This window comes from Cervus elaphus, chromosome 18 (genome assembly GCF_910594005.1).
Source record: "Cervus elaphus chromosome 18, mCerEla1.1, whole genome shotgun sequence".
Taxonomy (NCBI): Eukaryota; Metazoa; Chordata; class Mammalia; order Artiodactyla; family Cervidae; genus Cervus; species Cervus elaphus.
The window spans coordinates 54,857,696-54,877,677 of NC_057832.1; the positions used below are offsets into that span (position 1 = coordinate 54,857,696).

The 19,982-nt window shown below is 38.5% G+C and overlaps 1 protein-coding gene across 14 annotated transcripts in view; it reads right to left on the reverse strand.

The window, feature by feature from the left end:
• The window catches only part of SRPK2 (SRSF protein kinase 2), a 236,914-nt gene that overhangs the window by 70,233 nt on the left and 146,699 nt on the right, over window positions 1-19,982 (reverse strand). For all 14 annotated transcript variants that reach the window (XM_043872129.1, XM_043872132.1, XM_043872127.1 and 11 more), the window contains one exon: window positions 10,614-10,765. In XM_043872129.1, the coding sequence (XP_043728064.1) occupies window positions 10,614-10,765 (152 nt within the window). The remainder of the gene's footprint in view (window positions 1-10,613; window positions 10,766-19,982) is intronic.

Genomic DNA, 19,982 nt, shown 5'->3' on the forward strand with positions numbered 1-19,982 from the left:
CTGAACTGAAGTGTCCTCTCCCAATATGCAGTGTCAATGTTAATGACACACGACAATGCACACATAGTATTGCCAACCAGAGAATGTCACCCGAGTCTTAGGGTCCGGAATATTCATTAGGGATCTGCTATGCAGACATTATGGAAACTATTGGACACTGCTGCCCTCTATGTCCAATAGTTTATCAATGATAAAGGTGCTATCTCTGTAATGCTCTGCTTTTATCTTCTCTTTTATATACCTTTTCTCTCTCTCCAAATCAAGTAATTTAAGATTTTAAATTAATCCTCTCTAAGTATATACAGCACTTTCCTGGTCAAAATCTGCAATGGTTCCTCACTGCTAAGTTTTTTTTCTGCAAACATTTTTTTTCTACCTACAAAGAAATATATGCTCAATGCAGAAAACAAATAGAAGACAAAGAAGCTAGAGACAGAAGGAGAGAAATCCTACAATCTAGATATACAATTTCCTAATATTTTACAAATGTATATGACCTAATTAATACAAAGAACAGTTCTCTAAAATTTCACAAAGTTTCTTGATATAGTCTCCAATTCACGGTCTTTGTCAACTACATACATTGCAATTATTTTCTCCTACTCCGAATCTGGTCATCTCATTTTTTATGAAATCCGATTTCTAATTGTTTTAACCTTAACACTTCTTGCATTCTCTCTAAAGAATCTCCCCTTACTTCAAGGTTGTGAAGACATCTACTATTTTTCTTTGTAAACTTATGCTTTTCATTTTACTTTTAAATTCATGGGATTCATCATAACCTAATAAAGAGATATATTTTTAAAAAATCTACACATTTAAATAAATAAATAAATAAAAATATACACATTTACTGTAAGATCAGAAACAAGATAAGGATTTCCAGTCCTACCACTTTTATTCAATTTTGTGTGTGGAGCAATGACGCTTGGAAAGAAACATAAGGAATGCTAAGGAAAAGAAAACTATCTGTGTTGAAATGATAAATGACTGTGCAGGAAATACAAAAAATCTGCACACAGAACACCAATAGAATTAGCAAACAAATTCAGCAGTTACAGGACACCTGGTCAATGAATCAATTACATTTTACACACCATCAAAAAACAACTTCTATTAATAGCATTCAAAAAAAGAGAGAGAGAAAGGCAAAATTTAACTATGCACAAGACCTCCACGTTGAAAACTTAAAAAAAAAAATCACTGAGAAATTAAAGACATAAACAAACATGTTGCCAAGACTATGACCCCAGAATCATATCCCAGTCCCTCCTCCAAATAGAAACCAATTAATCTTCTTTTTTTTTCCTTTTTAAAAATCTTTTTCTAGAGATCAATTACTCTTATCTAAGTTTCAGGGGGAAGCAGCAAAGAGAAGGGAAAAAAAAAAAAAAGAACTGGTTAGAACCAACAAGGCTCAAGATGGCGGAAGGTCTCACTTCCAGGAGACCATAGGCCTCATTATACACTCACTCTAATACATTAGCATGCTAAATGACACAACTCTCAGGGCCTTGACAGTTGGTGATTGCCATGACAACCAGAAAAGTGGTTTAAACTGCCAGGAGGGCACAACTCAGGGACTCTCTGCCTCTCAATCTGCCCATGTGTCTATTCACACATATTGTACTCTTTTCCTCCTAAGAAATACTTTACTTGCCTCACTACTTTCCATCTTTGTGGAAATTCTTCTGTGTAAAGCTGAAAAGCAGAGCCCTTGTCACTGACCATTAGTCCAGTGTCTAGGATTTGGTGTGCTCAATGCTGCGACCCAGTCTCAATCTCTGACTGGGAAAACAAGCCGCTGCAGGCACAGGTCACTCAAGATCAAAAGTGTCTTCCTGAGTCTTTTGGCCCTGTTCAGCTCAAAATAAATCACATGCCAAAAAGACTTTAGGGGTGGTTAAGTTATGCTCTTCTACAATAGATAAGAAGATTTAATGCTATTAAAGAGAGATATCTAAAATAACTGTATAAGCTGAGGCTGAAATTATACGTAAATGCAAAGGAACTAGTTAAGTCAAAACCTATTCTGGAAAAGAAGCACAAAGTTGGAGGGCATCCACTACCCAGTTCAAGACTTACTATATAAAGCTACACAAATCAAGGCAGCACCCAGTAAGAGCACGAACAGACCAAAAGTGGAATGGAACAGAAAAGAGTCCATAAATAGACCCTAATACATACGGTGAACTTATTTACAAAGGCACCAGGCAATTCCATAGGGAGAATGAAAAGTGTTTTTTCAACAGACAGTACTACAACAACTAGACATAAAAGTATAGAAGGAAGCCTCCACACTAACCTCATACCTACTGCTGACATTTGGTATAGCTATTTCATCCTTAAACACATTTTTAAGAGAGGTGATCACGCTACAAGAGTTCTTTTTTTTGGTCCAGCAGCTTGTGGGATCTCATGTCCCTGACCAGGGACTAACCTGCACCCTTGGCACTGAAAACAACAGAGAAACGCCCACCCCTTACAACAAAGTTCAGTTATTCTTAACCGGAAAGGCCCCCTTTCCATTTTCTATGAAGTCTTTTCTTTTACCTCTAATCAAATACCACCTCATTCCTTTAAAATCCTCACAGATTTTCCTTTTTCCTCCTCTTATAATTAACCACACCAAAAAATATGAAGAAAGGCACTTCAGTAGTTTCTTAGTCTGGTCCATTCAATCACTCCATATTCAGACCACAGATTGTTCTCCCTCGGTATTATTCATGGAACAGGAGCCTAGACAGACAAGGCTCTTCCGTGAAGGAGCTTATATTCTATTAGCGAAGTCTATAAGGCCTTGAACTCCTAGAAAACAGGCTGTTTCTCATTCACCCTTACAATCGCTGTAGTAAAATACAATACATACAGGAAAGCCTCAGAGAATTCCCTTGTTATGCAACTAAAGCTTAGTGATCAATAAATAGCCACATCAGTAGTGATTCACAGCAACAACAGGCCTGACAGTGCTGGAATCACCTCAGTCTCTGAAAAAGGAATATAATGAAGCTTCACGTAAAAAAGTCAAGGGCATATTACCTTCCTCATATAGATATGTAGAATCTCTTTCTCAAGGCTTCAAGTAAGCCAAATTAAGCCAAGTAATTTCTAAAAACACAGACTACCATGGTGAATTCAGTATGTATGCAGCGTTAATGGTTTAAAGGAAAAGAACTGTGAATGAATAAAGTTTATTTTTTACTTATCAAAAAGAACAGAAACTAAAGACTAAATTTTTGGATGGACCTGGACTTACCAAGTGAAGTAAATCACACAGAGAAAGAAAAATATCCTATGATGTTGCTTATATAGGGAATCTTAAAAAAGTTTAACTTATTTACAAAACTGAAATAGACTCACAGACTTAGAAAATGAACTTACAGTTGTGGAGAAGAAGGGTGAGGGGTTGGGATAGACTGGGAGTTTGGGATTGACAAGTATACACTGCTATATTTAAAACAGACAATCAACAAGGACCTACTGTAAAAAATAAATAAAATAGACTATTTCTGCACAACTGCAGCCTGGAAAACTTAAGGTGGAGCCTTATAGTGTCAATATTAGGAGCTTTACTTGGTGCACTTAACAGAACTGACAGCTGCAAAATCCACTTCACCTGTGCAAGTGAAAAACATAGACTGTTAACCTATTGGCCCTATGAAATTCGGCACTTGATATACAGTATAGACTCTACCTTCATTACTTTTGTCAGGATGTTCTGCCTTAGCACTCAGTGGCATTCTTTTTCCTCTTCTGCTCATTATGGTTTAATTCTGAGGACCATATGAGGGTAGAATATATAAAAAATTACAAGAATTTGTATAGGCAAACCATTTCTTTAAGTTGAGGCCCAAATGTTAAAATGTTATTTTTTGTATCATTTGTAATCTTGTCACTGTCCACTTAACCAAGTTTGGTTAGATTTCAGTGAAAATTATCTTCCAGAGTAGTTTTTCTTTTTCTTTTTTTTACTGGCATGGGAGGGTAACTTTACTACAATTAGTATGTATGGTACAGAATTTCATGCAAATGAGGTGTGCCAACAGTGTGATAATTTAAATGTATTTAAACATAAACAAAAAAGATGAATGCACAAACCTGCTGCATTAGATTACTGCTGCTTCTAGAACCCAGTTTCCTTTACTGATTTCAAAATGAAAGAAAAAATAATAATAAAGTTGAGCCTGAAAAAAAAAAAAGACTACACTTTCAGTAAAATATTTCAGCTAAATGACACCATTTCTAAGTCAACTTGTGTAATGAATACTGCTTTTTTCCTTAAAAAACAAACCAACCAACCTTGAAACTATAAAATAGTCATTTCACAGATTCTGAGGAAAGAAGACCAATATGAACTTATAACCAACATTAAATTTTGAGAGTTACTAAAATTCAACTAGTCTAAACTTTCACAAATGCAAAGTAAACACATATGGTAAGGGCAATTTGTATATAAGGAAGCCATTTCACATTTTTACTATGCAACTATTCATATTGTTTACCCTATGCTTTTTTTGAAGAAGATATTCCCAAATCCCTACTGAAGATTTCTGGGGCACCGTGGATGATTTTAAGACAATTTAAAGCAGAAATGAAGGATCTGAACTCTGATCTGTGTGTCCTCCATGGCACGTCAACCTCCTCACTCTGACACGCCTTCTCAGACACATAGGTAACACCAGTACTCTCTTGCCCTGAGTTGAAGCTTAACACTAGAGACAACTTCTTCACCCAACCAAAAACACTTACTGCACAGTAGATGGTTCAAACACAGTGCAATTAACAAAACATACTGCTCCTGACTATAGGAAATCATTCAGATTGAGGAGGAGATCAGAAACACAAAAATAAATGTATAATCACACATCACGAGTGCTAAGGGGGATGGGGTGGGGTGGGCACTACTGTGGGTGATTAAGGGTCCTAAATAAGATGTGTCAGGGATTTGAAGAAGGCATAAGGAAACGACATGTTTTAGTACCAAGTCAGGCCACAACTATGTTGAAACCAATGTCTCCAGAAATAATGTTAAGTGACAAACTGCATAACGAATGTGCCAACTTAATCTAAAAATGATTTAGGAGAGCTACAAAACAGGATCTCTGAGGAAGTCAGTTGGTGCAGGCAGCATGATATATCAAAGCAATGTTCCTTCTTTCACCATTTACTAGTCCTTGTAGTACATGTGTGCTCAGAGTTCTGGGGAAATTTTAGAAGATAATGTAGTTCAAAGCAGTAATTCCCCTTTCACAGTAAATCAGTAACACAGAGTAAAGTGAAGAGAAGGATCACTTCTTGCAGTTAGAGCTTTGGAGTTTTAGACAAATGGTAGGTGCCTCATGTGAGCCAACTTCAGCTTCAATGTGCAGAAAAAAATCACTAAGTGAACCTGTTAAAAATACTTAAGAGTCCGGGTCCTACTCCCAAGGATTCCAACTCAAGATTCAGAGTCCAGCCTAGGAACATTCTGATGCAGGGGGCACAGGTCACACTCTGAAAACCCACATTAGACTAAAATCTCCCCAGAGGAGGAAGTTTTGCACTGACAAGGAAGCTGTGAGTTTAAAAAAAAAATAAACAAAGTGAGCAAGTATTACACAAGGGCCTCCTGGAACTGTTTACTTATAAGCTGACTCCAAGACTGACCCCTGTTATCCTCTGAACTTGGAAGTAAAATCCAGAATAAACCGCACAGCCTGCTGCTACAGTTACTGCCCCAGACAACTGACCAGAGGTAACTGATAAAAAACAACGAGAGAAAGAAGCAGTGCTGACCACTCTCTTTGCAAGTCCACCATAAGTAAGGCAGTTAAGACCATTCAGGGGGCCAGCATTTAAGTACAAATGATAACACACACAAGAGGATGATTGAACAAAAAAAGAGAATTCGTATTTCAGAACAATCCTCTCTCTAGGTATCAGGTAACATGCCCTGATACACAGAAGCATATTTATCTCATTTTATTCCTCATAAAATCATAGGTGATAGATGCCATTACATATTTTATTATACAGACAGATGATATTATAGGACAGATGAAGACACTCAAGCCTAGAACAAAGGGACTTGTCCAAGGATACAGAAATGGAGAGCAACAGGGCCAGGTTTTGACCCAAGTTTTGCAGACGCTTAAGTCCATACTCCCCCAGGACTCGTGGGCAGGAACATGTTAGCTGTGAAGAAAGGGAAAGAAGACTCCCAGGCCACAGAAATTGCCAAGCACAATAGAAGGGAGCAATGAATAATGCATTAGCGATATCAGACCTTTAAACCGTGGCTTTTTTGTTAAAACAATGAACACTGCACATGCTCTGAGCAAGGAAACGAGCTTTACCTTGTAAAGGTAAAGAGGCAAAAAAAAGGTAAAAAGTTAAGATACAAGTTGGTTGGTCATAAATGATTCAGAATTGCAGGAACTTAAAAGCTTACTGCAGCAAAAGGTGGGTGGTGGGATTCCAGGTGACTTTCCACACCATGACCCCCAAAATACCTATAACTCCTATAATGAACAAAAACGTCTTTTGTAAAGAGAGATAAAAGATGTGGTGTGTTTTGTTTCTGTTAATGTTTTATTTTACTTCAGGACTATTAAGAAGTGGCTGGCAGGTCAGAGGTTCTCTAAGAATGAAGATGAAGGAAACAAGTGAAGATGTGAAGTGACAGAAGAGAGAGAAGCCACATACACAGACTAAGCAAAACACACCCTTAGACTGTGAAGGGCAGCTCTCTCCTTCCACCTTCCTGAACACCTCAGTACACAGCCATTAGGTAGTGCCAAGCAACAAAGGATGTCTAAGAACAAGCTAGGTAATAAGGAAACGGCAGACATGTTCAAAATGGCAATGACAATGACTGGTGACTCTTACATACAAGGAGTTTGAATAAGTAAATATAATGAGGATAATGACAGGCAAGCCTCTTACTGCCAAAGAAAGAAACTACAGATAGGCTAAGGAGAAAAATGAGCTGAATCTCCTGGTGTTAAGAGTGGAAATGAGATATAATAAACTCATGGATTTTAATATATCTGTAAATAAAAACAGAAATACAAATCTAAAGGAAGTGTGTGTCTTTAGCTCTGTGCTAAGAGACCCAGAAGCAGGGACACCCAAATAGTTAACAGTCTCATTCTAATGCTCAGATCTTCTTTTCTAAATACTGTTATCTCCAGGGTTCCTTGTGGAGAAAGCTGATTCCAGGCCTGGAAAAATACAAGATGAATACATCTTATTTGAAAATAAGAAAGGGTTTAAGAATGAGAGGGACTTTTCCCATCAAGAGAAGGATAAAGAAGATATGATGTCATACACACACACACACAATGGAATACTACACGGCCACTGAAATGAATAGAGTTTTGCCATTTGTAGAAACATTCACAGACATGGAAGGCATTATGCTAACTGAAATAAGTCAGAGAGAGAAAGATAAATACTGTAATGATATCACTTACATGAGAAACTTAAAAAACAAACCAGTAAGTTAAAAAAAAAAAAAAAAGGAGGCTGGCTCACAGATACAGAGGACAAAGTGATGGTTACAGGCTGGGGGTGGAGGAAGATACACAGCTGCAGGAGGAGGAGGCACAAATTACTGGACATAAGACAGGCTCAAGGATGTATTGTACAACACAGGGAATATAGCCAGTATTCTGAAATAATTGTAGATAAAGTGTAACCTTTAAAATTGTATAAAAATTTTTAATTAAAAATAAAGGTTTACACGAAACTAAAAAACAACAATAAATGAAACAAGTGACACAGCTTTATATGTAGTTTACAGAGTGACTTCTAATACATATTGAGTGAAAACAATAATGTATAGAACAAAAAAGAATGATAGGTACTTTTCAAAAGGACACAGAATCAACCTGAAGGGACTTCTAATGGCCAATTTGAGAAAATCTAAGCATCAAAACAAATAAAGTAACTGACTATAACCCAATGAATAAAAAGAAAACCCATGAGTGAGTACATTTAAGATGCACAAACTGACAGATAAATGGATGGATGGATAGGAGGGAGGGAGAGACAGGACAGAGGAAGAAGCAAGTAAATTTTCTGACAGAAGAATATTACACAGCTTCAAAGTTACTCTCAACAGACTGCTTATTAACTATGAGGGGGTAAAGAGCAATTTTACAATAGAGCTATCTGAACAAGTGGTTGACATCAATAGTACTGGTATAAATAAAAATCATGTACTATCTGATATGATGCAATGAGAAGAACACTTCTCACAAAACAACACTATTTTGTTATTCCAAACTGAGAAAGTGTATACAAAATAATTGGCTCACATCGTCAAAAACGTTAAAGTCATAAAAGCCAAGAAAAAAACTACAAAACTGTTCCAAATCAAAAGAGGAAGAAAACAAAATATAATGTGATTCTGCAATGGATTGGATTCACATAAACAACACTATTGTGCAACTGGCAAAACCTGAGTGGGGTCTAAGGACTGAACAGAAGTATATCAACATTAACTTCTTGACAGTTGTGTAATGGTTAACACAGGAGAACGTACTTGACTGCAGGCAAAATACACTGAAGTACTCATGGGTGATAAAGCACCATGTTGGTAACTGAAACTCATCCACTTGCAGGGAGAAAGTTATCTATTCTAATGGATGGGGCAGGGTGGGGGGTGGGGTGGGGTGGGGTGGGGTGAGCCACAGTTCTTTTCCCAGACTTTGCCAATCAACTCCATCAGCTCCTTGAAAGTGTTTATCAGTTATCTTAAACAACATGTTATGATCTATACCACAAAAGTTCCTCACAAAAGGTGTGAGGCAGACAGATCTCATTCCAGCAGTGTGGAGCCTAAAGTCCTGCAGAGAACAGTTTTTTCACACCAGCCTGATGCTTTGGCACAATCTTAAGACAGTTGTCCACATCTCCTCTTCATATAACTTCATTTTCAAACCAAGAAATGCAGATTACGAGAGAGAGGAAGGAAAACATCTTCTTTTCCATATTAGAAGGCACAGACCTTTAACTGTGGGGTCATAATCACTAGTCATATAAATGCTACAGATAAATATTTCATTTTCTAAGGAAAATGCTGATTCTATGTGTAGAAATCTACACCTATGGAAGAATCACATTAGACAGGAAGATTCCTTCTTAAAGTTTCATAGCAGAATGATAACTTTCACTTCCTGATAATTAAAAAGTACACTATTCTTTAACCAACACACAAATGACCTGCAATCACTAGCTAAATTGATGCTATGATACGAGAGAGACAGAGAGGCATTAACACTTCATGGCCTAAACAGTGTGTATTTCCTGCCACCTATCCTTAAGCCATATAGAATCTGATGTACATTTCCCATAATTTGTAGCAAATAAATGTCTTGTTAGCTGTTTGGAAGCTAAGAATTCAGACTGTGATAATTCTCTGTTACAGGGAACTAAAGTCCAAGAGAGTAAGGTAAGTAGCAAAGAGGCGGCAAATGGACCCTCTTTCCTTTCTACTAGATTCTTGGGATCCAGTCTACACAGAGTATGAGGTCTGGATCAAATTATTTTCAATATTCATCATACAATATGCTTGCCTTTTAGCAGCTTAGCTGTATGCTCTTGGTCTTTACAAAACATAAATACAAGAATACTTCACCTGAGTAATTTCTATGCATTCTGTGAAATCACAGCTCAAAACATAATCTACTATGTCACACAATGGCAGAATCCACAAAACAGGTTTTTTGTTGAGTACAATGCCAGGAAAACATCTGTCTCTGTAAACAAATGGGCAGATTTTCTTTCCACAGACAAAATACTATGTAACTCAATGCTATCCAGAAAAAGGAAGAGCTCCTTGATAGTCTTGGCAGCCAGGAAACATATCCAATGTAGTGAACAACACTTAGACTGGCTCCCCCAGTAGGAGTCTGGTGGTGGTAGGTGTTCACTCAGTCAAGTCTGACTCTCTGCGATCCCATGGACTGCAGCACACTCATTTCCTTCACTCTCTCTCAGAGTTTGGCAAACTTATATCCATTGAGTTGGTGATGCTATCGAACCATCTCACCCCTCTGCCATTCCTTTCTCCTTTTACTCTCAATCTTTCCCAGCACCAGGGTCTTTTCAAATGAGCCAGTTCTTCACATCAGGTGGCCAAAGTATTGGAGCTTCAGCATCAGTCCTTCCAATAAATATTCAGGGTTGATTTCCTTTAGAATTGACTGGTTGGATCTCCTTGCAGTCCAAAGCACTCTCAAGAGTCTTCCCCAGCACCACAATTCAAAAGCATCAGTTCTTCAGTGCTCAACCTACTTTCTATGTTCTTCTCAGATGGCTTATTTTGCTTTTATATTTAATTATCCTGCTGTATACCATCTTCAATTCTGCCAGCAGATTTAATTTTGAAATTACTCAGTATATGTATGTACCTATGTATTTTACTTTCTATCTCTTAATATTTTTCCTTCTGATATCTCTCGTATTTTCTGGTATCATTTTATACTAAACAATCTAAAATTTTTTTTAACAATATTGACATCAAGAGGCTAATTTAATAAAGATCAAGTAGTCTGCATCATTAACTCCCTTTGTCCTTACCCCCAACAAACCATGGGGTGGCCCAGGGGGGAAGGCAAGCACATCACCTTTGCAGTAGTCTGCGGGGTCCTCCTGCTCCTCATCGTCTGACCCCAGAATCTCCTCCTCTGGCTCTGGCGGGGCAGGGTCTGGCAGAGGTGGTGGTGGTGGCGGAGGCGGTGGTGGAGGAACCAAGGGAGCTTTCTGCTGAGGCTCCGGCCTGAAATAAGAGGAAGGAGAATTCCTCTTTACTCAGAAGGAAATCGTGCGTTATGGACACACTTGAGAGTTTCTTAATATGGAACAAAATATAACTTTTCACACACTAAGAAGAGATGCTGATTAATGTTACTTCATTTTAGGTGAATTCAAGTAAAGTTTCGAATCACAAGAGGGCTACCCTTGGCTATCCTATTAGCCGAGGAGTATTTTTGCAGGCACATTTTCACTCAGAGCTTCAATATTTCTTAAGTCTTCATATATTAATATCATGAATTTTAAGTGAAATAAGAGAATCAGCTCCCCATGACACATAACCTTATTAGTTAGAACACATTCCCCAGAGATTAGAAAAAAGAGGACAACGATCCTGGACATTAAAAAAAACACAACAGTTTATTATCCGTCATTTTTAAATCAAAATTCATTTACCCATTGAAACCATAGAAAAGTGGTTAGGATTCTTGGATAACTCATAAAAGCCAACTAATGTTTGCTGTAACTGACACATAGATATTTTCATTAGACAATTCAGTTATCTATCAACCTTACTTATCAAGACAAGAACATTGTTCCAAACTGGAAATTAAACAAAGAAAACATGTGAATGTAGTCTAATACAAATACAATTCATACATCAACGCAAAGTTTCCATGGGTCATTTCTGATTGTCACATAAAAGCTAAATATTTAGTATACTCTTTTACAAAAGATAGAAAAACCTCTAACACTAAAAAGAAGCAAAAAACTTTAGAGGTTACAGATGTAAACCTTTCAAATATCTAGAATACCTCAAGAATATATTAAATTTGCTCAAAAATAAAGCATTCGTAATGCAACTCTACAAAATGAAGTTTCCACTTGTAAAATTTAACTGCAATTTCTAGTCCTATCCCAATGGGAAATCTTGAACCTCAAGACTCAACTGGATGCAGAATGTCCCTTGAGTTGCAAGCTACCCTAACAATAGGACCACCATTGCTCTCCCTGAGCTGGCCATAGCTCTATAGGTATGAAGTGGGGAAGGAACAGATACCAAGTAACAGGGACAATGGGATTTGGCTGTTAAACTGGTCCCCAGAGACAGGTTCAGTGGGACAGGTAGAGAGCCGCTAGTCTGAGGAGCAAGGAGAACTTCACAGGCACCAATGTGGTGGATAACAACCGTTTTTTTGGAGGGAGCGGGGCTGCCCAGTACTGATGCCCCCTTTCTAAAAGCACCTTTTAGAACACTGTTACTCCTTGCACAATTAAAGTGAAAGTGAAGTCGCTCAGTTGCGTCCGACTCTTTGCGACCCCATGGGCTGTAGCCCACCAGGCTCCTCTGTCCATGGGATTCTCCAGGCAAGAATACTGGAGTGGGTAGCCTTTCCCTTCTCCAGGGAATCTTCCCGACCCAGGGATCAAACCCAGGTCTCCCGCAATGCAGGCAGGTGCTTTAACCTCTGAGCCACCAGGGAAGGCTGGCTCTAAATCCTCTCTCTTCACCGTGGTTCAGCCTAGGGCGCAGAGCCCTGGAAACCTGCTTGAGAAGGTCGGCCATCATAGGGTGCAAGCTCATTCCAGCTGCTAGCAAGAGGCAGAGCCAGAGGAGCTGCCCCCTTTTAAGCTGAAACTCTAAATTCTTGCCAAATCTAAGATAGGCCCCAAATAGCCTTTATTACGTTGCCTTCAACCTGAGGTAGTTATAGCTCATATGTGGTTTGTCACCAAAAACTCAACAGTGCCACAGCAAATGAAGAAAGGCAACAGAAACACCAGCAGTCATAAGGATGGGGTGGGGATCACACCCCACAGTAACATTAAAGGCCAACAATGGCAAGTATGATTACCTCTGAAAGGACAACTAAGGAACATTTATAATCTGACAATGACTAGCACTGACTTCTACTTGCTGGAATTTATGAAGACTCAAAGTTATAGCTCCCTGGGTAACAGACATTAGGACAATGGTGGTGATAACATTCTGAGTTAACTGTGCCTCATGATGGAACACTGAAAGGAAGTCATCACAACCAAACACCCACATCTCTGACAGAACACCCAAAAAAACCCCCCAGGAGACCTTATGGAAGTGCAATCATCCTTCTGGCAGCTTTGCAACTGCTTATTTTCTTTTCTAACAGACACGACTTTCTTCAGTGAAAGTAAAATGGTTCCAGGGAAAAGAGGTCTGAGGAAGGGGAGATAGGAAAGGAACTTCACCAGTTTCACCACTTCCCAAAGAGAAGAGGTTAGAGAAAAGGAGGCATGGATGGAATCTATCTGACAAACTGGCTCAATCAGAAATACCTTACAAGTTGACTGCTTCTTCCTTAGAAATTTTATATGAAAGAAAAAAGAGATTCCCTAAATTTAAAAAACAAAAACAAAGAAAAAACAACACCACATGTTACCTGTGGAGACTATGTAACTATTAGTAAAACTGAAGGATCTTGTTTCACTGATGCAGGGTACTGCTATGCTCAACACCACTGAAACTTGGGCCAGATGGCTCACTGTTGTGGGTGCTGCTTCATACTCTGTGGGATGCTATCAGCCTGCTCTCAAGCCACTGCACGCCAGTAGTGATCATCAAAACACATCAAGACGAAGCTATCCTAAATGTCCATCAACAGAGGAATGTGGTACATACATACAGTGAAATATTACTCAGCCAAAAAAAAAGGAATGAAATAATGCCATTTGCAGCAACATGGATAGACCTAGAGATTTTCATACTGAGTGAAGTCAGTCAGACAGAGAAAGACAAATATCATGATACCCCTTATACGTGAAATCTAAAAAACGGGTATAAATCAAAGTATTTACAAAACAGAAGTAGAGTCATGAACATAGAAAACAAACTTACAGTTAGCAGGGGATGTGGGGAGGGTGGAGATAAACTGGGAGATTGGGGCTGACATACACACACACCACTACATATAAAATAAGTAACTAATAAGAACCTGCTCTATAGCACAGGAAACTCTACTCAATATTCTGCAATGTCCTACACAGGAAAAGAAAGTAAAAAAAGAAAAGGGTGGATTTATGTATAGCTGATTCACTTTGCTGTAAACCTAAAGCTAACACAACATTGTAAATTAACTGTGTTCCAATAAAAATTTTTTTAAATCATCAAAAAAACATGTCCAGACATTGACAAATCCAAGGATGCGGGGGCAAAATGAGGCCCATGTGAGCACCTCTCATCAGTAGTATTTGTTATACACAGCTGTACTGCAATGGAGTACATTGTATCTGTGATATGGGAGGAAAGATTCTAATTTTCACAGGCCCATTTCATCTAGTTTGAGAGGCTTAGGTATCTTTATCATAATTTATGTCTCAATTATTCATGACCCATTTGGTGAGCTGCCATATCACTTAACAAAATTCTCAGACCCTCTGGTCTCAGGGAGGGTCATATTGAACAGCAGGCAGATAGTTACCCAAAAGCCAGTCCTATCAAGTTAAAGGGATGAGTCAGGGTACCTTGAAACACAGAGGAAGTTGAGTAATGTTCGTGTAATATCTTGACCAGCTATCATATCAAAACATCTAGAACTGTGTGGTCTTCTGGCCCCATGTGGGTGCTGAACACTCAAAATGTGCCTTGTCCTAACTGAGATGTGCTCTAAATGTAAAATGCATACTGAATATCCAAGATTTAGTACAAAAAGTGAAATACTTGAATAATTTTATACTTATTACATGTTAAAATAATGTTTTAAACATAAATTATTAAAATGAAATTCAGCTACTTTTTACTTTTTTAATGTGACTTCTAGAACTCTTTAAATTACAAATGAGGCCCACATTGCTACTAGATGGTACTAGTCTAGATCCTCAGATTCAACAGTAGCAGAGGAGTTGCTTGGCAGTGGTCAAGCCAGTGAATATTTCTTTCTAAGGTGTCTCCCAGTAATCTGCTTCACACTAATAATCACCAATTCTCAAATTACCCAGTTCATCATAGTAAGGTCAATATACTGTAATTGCCAAATGTTACAGCCCAATCACTGACTGCTTTTCATCCCATCCAGCCTTGTTACTGCCTACCGCACAGGAAAAGCATAACAATTTGTCTCAGGGCAACTGCACAGAAGAGAGAATGATGCCACATTGTTCTTAAAGCCGACTTCTTCAGAGTGGTCTCTGGTGGTTTCCACCACACTTATTAAAATCTCAACTGTTAAAAAAAAAAATCAAGAGATGATCTCATCAAGTGCATAATCACGAAATACATCAAGTGACATTAAAAAAAATTTCCATTAATCCTACTGACAACCATCAAGACATTATTTCAAAAAACAAACTGAAAAAATTATTCAGAATTACTAGGGAAGTTCCCTGGCAGTCCAGTGGTTAGGACTCAGCACTTTCAGTGCTGTGCCCTGGGTTCAATTCCTGGTTGGGGAACTAAGACTCTGCAATCCATGCGGTGGCCAAAAATTATTAGCAGCATGTCATATGCAGTGGGGGAGGGGTAGGACAGGACATTAATATTTTCAACATCAGTGCCAACAAAACTAAATGGTGAAAAAATACTCTTCAACAAATGGTCCTGGGACAAATGACTATCTGTATATAAAAACAAACAAACAGACCACACATAAACACATAATATTAACTCAAAATGAATAACTTGTGGGAAAAAAATGGGTAAATCTCAATCACCTAAGGCTAGGCAATGTTTCTTAGACATGATACTAAAAGCATAAGCAATTTTAAAAAGATAAATTTAAAAATTAAGGAAAAGAAACAGAACAGATACAAACAGATTGTATATCTCCAAAGGAGATATACAAATGACCAATAAGCACATGAAAATGTGCTCTACATCATTAGTTATTTGAGAAAGTGAATTCAAAACTACAATGAGATAATATAATACTTCACATCCTACTGGAAGCTTATGATAATAATAATAAAAAACACAGTAACAAGTACTGCCAAGAATGAAGAAACTGAAGCCCTCGTACATTGCAGCAGGAGTGTAATACAGCACTAGTTGTCTTGGAATATCTGATAGTTCTGAAGAAGGCTGAATTTATAGTTTCCATGAGAGAAGTGAATGTTGCTCAGCCATGTCTGACTCTTTGCGACGCCTTGGACTATATAGCTCACCAGGCTCCTCTGACCATGGGATTTCCCAGGAAGAATACTGAAGTGGGTAGCCATTCCCTTTTCCAGAGATCTTCCCAACCCAGGGATAGAAATCAGGTCTTCTGCATTGCAGGCAGATTCTTTACCTTTTGAGCCACAAGGGAAGCCCATTAAAACCCAACAATCCCACTCACAGGTATATACTCAAGAGGAATGAAAACATTTGACCCCACAAAATCTTGTGTAAAAATGTTCACAGCAGTGTTATTCATAATAGACAAAAAGCGGCAATAACCAAAATGTGCATCAACTGACAGATGAATAAATAAAACTGTATATCCTTAAAATGTAATATTGTTCAACAATAGAAAGAAATGAAGTGCTCATAAATACATGCTACAACATGGATGCCCCTTGACAACATTATACTAAATGAAAAACTGACAAATTTATAGAGACAGAGTGAATTAGTGGTTGCTTAGGGTTGGGAGCAAGGGAAAGAGAGAAGAGAAATGGAGACTGTTAACAGGTATGAGGGCTTCTTTAGGAGGCAGGAAAATGTTCTAATGTGGTGATGGTTACACAACCATGTGAATATACTAAAAAATGTTAAACTGCATACTTCAAGTGTCTAAGATATATGGTATGTGAATTATACCTCAAAAAGCTGGTTTTTAAAAAGCAGAAGCCTATAAAACTATATAATGCCTTTTAATATCCACTTTATACTTTAATAAAGCATATGCTTCCAAGAAAAATCAGAAATATCTACATTTAAATTTAAGCAATCTATATGCAAGGTCTCTTTTACAACTGCCCAGTACATTTACAGTGAAAAGTAACATGTGGTTCTGTAAAAAATAGGCTGTAAAAAAGACAGGCTGAGAGTCTATCTATTTAATAATAGTCTGAAGTTTACATAAGGCACACGTTATTTTTGCTTGCTTAGTTGCTCAGTCATGTCCTAATCTTTGTAACCCTTTGGACTGTAGCCTGCCAGGCTCCTCTATCCATAGGATTTTTCAGACAAGAATACTGGAGTGGGTTGCCACTTTCTCCTCCAGGGGATCTTTCCAACCCAGGGATCAAACTCACATCTCCTGTGTCTCCTGCACTGCAGGCGGATTCTTTACCCACTGAGCCATTGCGGAAGCCCTAGTAATTTAAGAATGTACCAATTCAGAGACTTCAGAATAAAAAATTTAAAAGAAAAGTCCCAACTAGTCATTCATACTTTTCACAAAAAACTATATTTACTTTGCCTTACATACAATATAACTAAATATTCTAATCATTATTCCAAACAGGGCTATTGTAAAAATAGCTTAAAAAAACCACAAAATATTTTCCTTTAAATATTACATTAGAGTACACAGATATATACATAAATACATAGAATACTAAGATTATCATCTACACCATATTATATTTTTCATGTACATTTGCTCTATCAGAGAAAGGAGGAAAACACTGAACCACCCTAGCAATGCATGCATCATCTGCTCTATATTGCTAAGGCAACCAGATAGGAGTTCCGATTTCCTTCCAGCTGCTATTTCTTTTCTATTCCAGCAGAGAAAAGGACAAGTAAACTTCACATTTGGCAGAAAAATAAGTACTTTCCTTTGTTATCAGCTTAAAAACTGACACAGTTTTAGAAATTAATTCACTTAATTGTTAACCAAAACATAAAAAAGAAATTCCAAACCAATTTCTTCAGGTATTATTCTAGGGACATTCACATAAAGTCAAATTTCTTTCTCTTTCTTATGTTGACCACCCGGATCTAAAACTCACTCTTCTTTCCACCCTCCTTACTCTCCCTCTTTTGGTGGTTACTCTCAGCCTGAGAAACATGAAATCTGGCATTTCTACTTAAGGATAGAATCAATCAATATATACTCTCTCTCAAAATAGCTTATCTTAAAAGGCTAGCTGCTATAGCAGTGGGTAAAGTCACACAGCTAGGGGGGGAAAAGCCACAATGATGTCATGTATCCCTCTCTAATGAAAAGAGAATTTCTAATCTTTCTGTAAATTAAATCTAAACGTGAAGTGTCTGTGGCAGTAGGTAGAATTCTAAAACGAGCTCCAAAGCTCCTCACTCTGTAATTCCCCGTTCCTCTGGGTGTAGGTAGCCCTTGAATATGATACCACTCTTTCAATTATGTTATATGGCAAAAGGACAGCTACACTGGGTGGACCTGACCTAATCAAATGAACCTTTTTAAAGGAGAGTGAGTTCTCTGGTCACAGATGCTGTCAGAGACGTGCTTGAGCTAGCCTGGAAAAGAGCAAATGTGTCATAAACTGCCCATTAGGGCCACACTGGAAGAAACTGCCAGTGGCCTCTAGGAGTGAGAGTGGTCCCCAGCCAACAGCCAGAAGGATAACAGGGACTTCAGTGCAAAGAAATGAGTTCTGCCAATACCAGACACCTTAAAAGAGGGCTCGAATCCCCAAATGAGGACAGCAGCCTGGGCCAACAGCATGGTTTCAGTCCAGGGTGCAGCCCTAACTTCTGACTTACAGAACTGTGAGCTAATAAACAGCTATTGTTTCAAGCTGCTAAGAATGTGGTGATTTGTTATGCAGCAATAGAAAATGAACAGAGCAGCCAAGTAAGAGAGTAGTTGACTTTAAATTATCAGATTTTGGCCTCAACAGTGAGAACTGGGTTGGGTTTGTTTTTTTAGGTAACTGAAATGATCAGAAGAATTAAAGAACTGAGAACTAATTCTCCTTGGGGAACAGGAACGATTAAAAAAAAAAAAAAAAAAGAAAAACTTTATTTTCCAAATTCTAACAGAAACAATCAAGTCAGACACTTTAGGTGATTTTATATCCAAGGCTATGCTGTCTTCTAGAACACATAACACAGTTAGTGAAGATGTTAATCAGACCTGCTTTCAAAGTAAACTACACCTTAGACAACAAATGGGTTGAACGTTTGACCACCTGACAACATATGTATGGCAGAGCTATATACTTCTTATCCACTTTATTAAAATCTTATACAAAAGTTGTGGGGCCTGGCAGAACATGTTATTAGTACCGAAGTAGAGAAAGAGAAAACTTTAAACCAGAGTACAAAAAGCATGTAAAAATGGCATCCACTGATTCCACAAGTACTCAGACAAGCATACAGCATGTATCAGGATGTGCACCGGGGTGCAAAGGAGCCCAGCATTGAGGGAATGCGTGGTCTAGCAAGAGGGAGAGAAGTTCCTATAAACATGAATATGGGAACATAATTAGCTCCTCTGAGTGTTGTTATGGAAGGCAAAGTGGCAGAGGGTTGAGCCACAAACATCTACATGTTGGGGGTGATTTTAGATATAGACCAGAATGAGGCACAGAGGGTGGAAGAGGGTGGCCATGGCCCAGGAAACAGGGTGATCAGAGGCACAAAGTCCTGAAATAGCGTAGTGTGAGTGGAGATAGGCAAGAGGTTCAGCATCAGTCAGCTGACAAGAGAAAAAAATTTACAGTTCTAAGGAATGTGGGCTTTATCCTGAAGATAAGTAGGAGCCACTGAAATACAATTTCAGAACCAGAGAGTTGCTCTCTGCAAATATATGGAATTGGTATACAGAATGGATACAAAGGATAAAAGACAGAAGGAGGAAAACTAGTGAGGTGTCCAAGGAGTTGATGATGAAAACCTAAATTCAGAACTCAGTAATTCTCTAACTGGAAGTGAGTGTCTGTCTCCTAGGTCGCTCACAGTAAGACAGTATCACCATTCATCTGGATGGAGAACCGAGCAGCAGGAGGAGGAGGAAGGGTTTTCAGTGCAAGTTTACTTCTGATTCAGCTCATCAGAGTTTGAGGCGCATGTGAGATGTCTAGCACTGGAGAAATACAGCGGACTGTTTGGTGTGAACAGCTGAAGACAAAGGTTCGGGCTGCAAACAGAATCAGAGGTCACGAGGAAGCAGCTGGTGTGTACGCGCCCAGTGGCGTCCGACTTTTTGCAACCCCACGGGCTACAGCCCACCGCGTTCCTCTGTCCATGGGATTTCCTAGGCAAGAATACTGGAGTAGGTTGCCACTTCCTTCTCCAGGGGATCTTCCCGACCCAGGGATCGAACCTACATCTCCTGCATAGGCAGGTAGATTCTTTA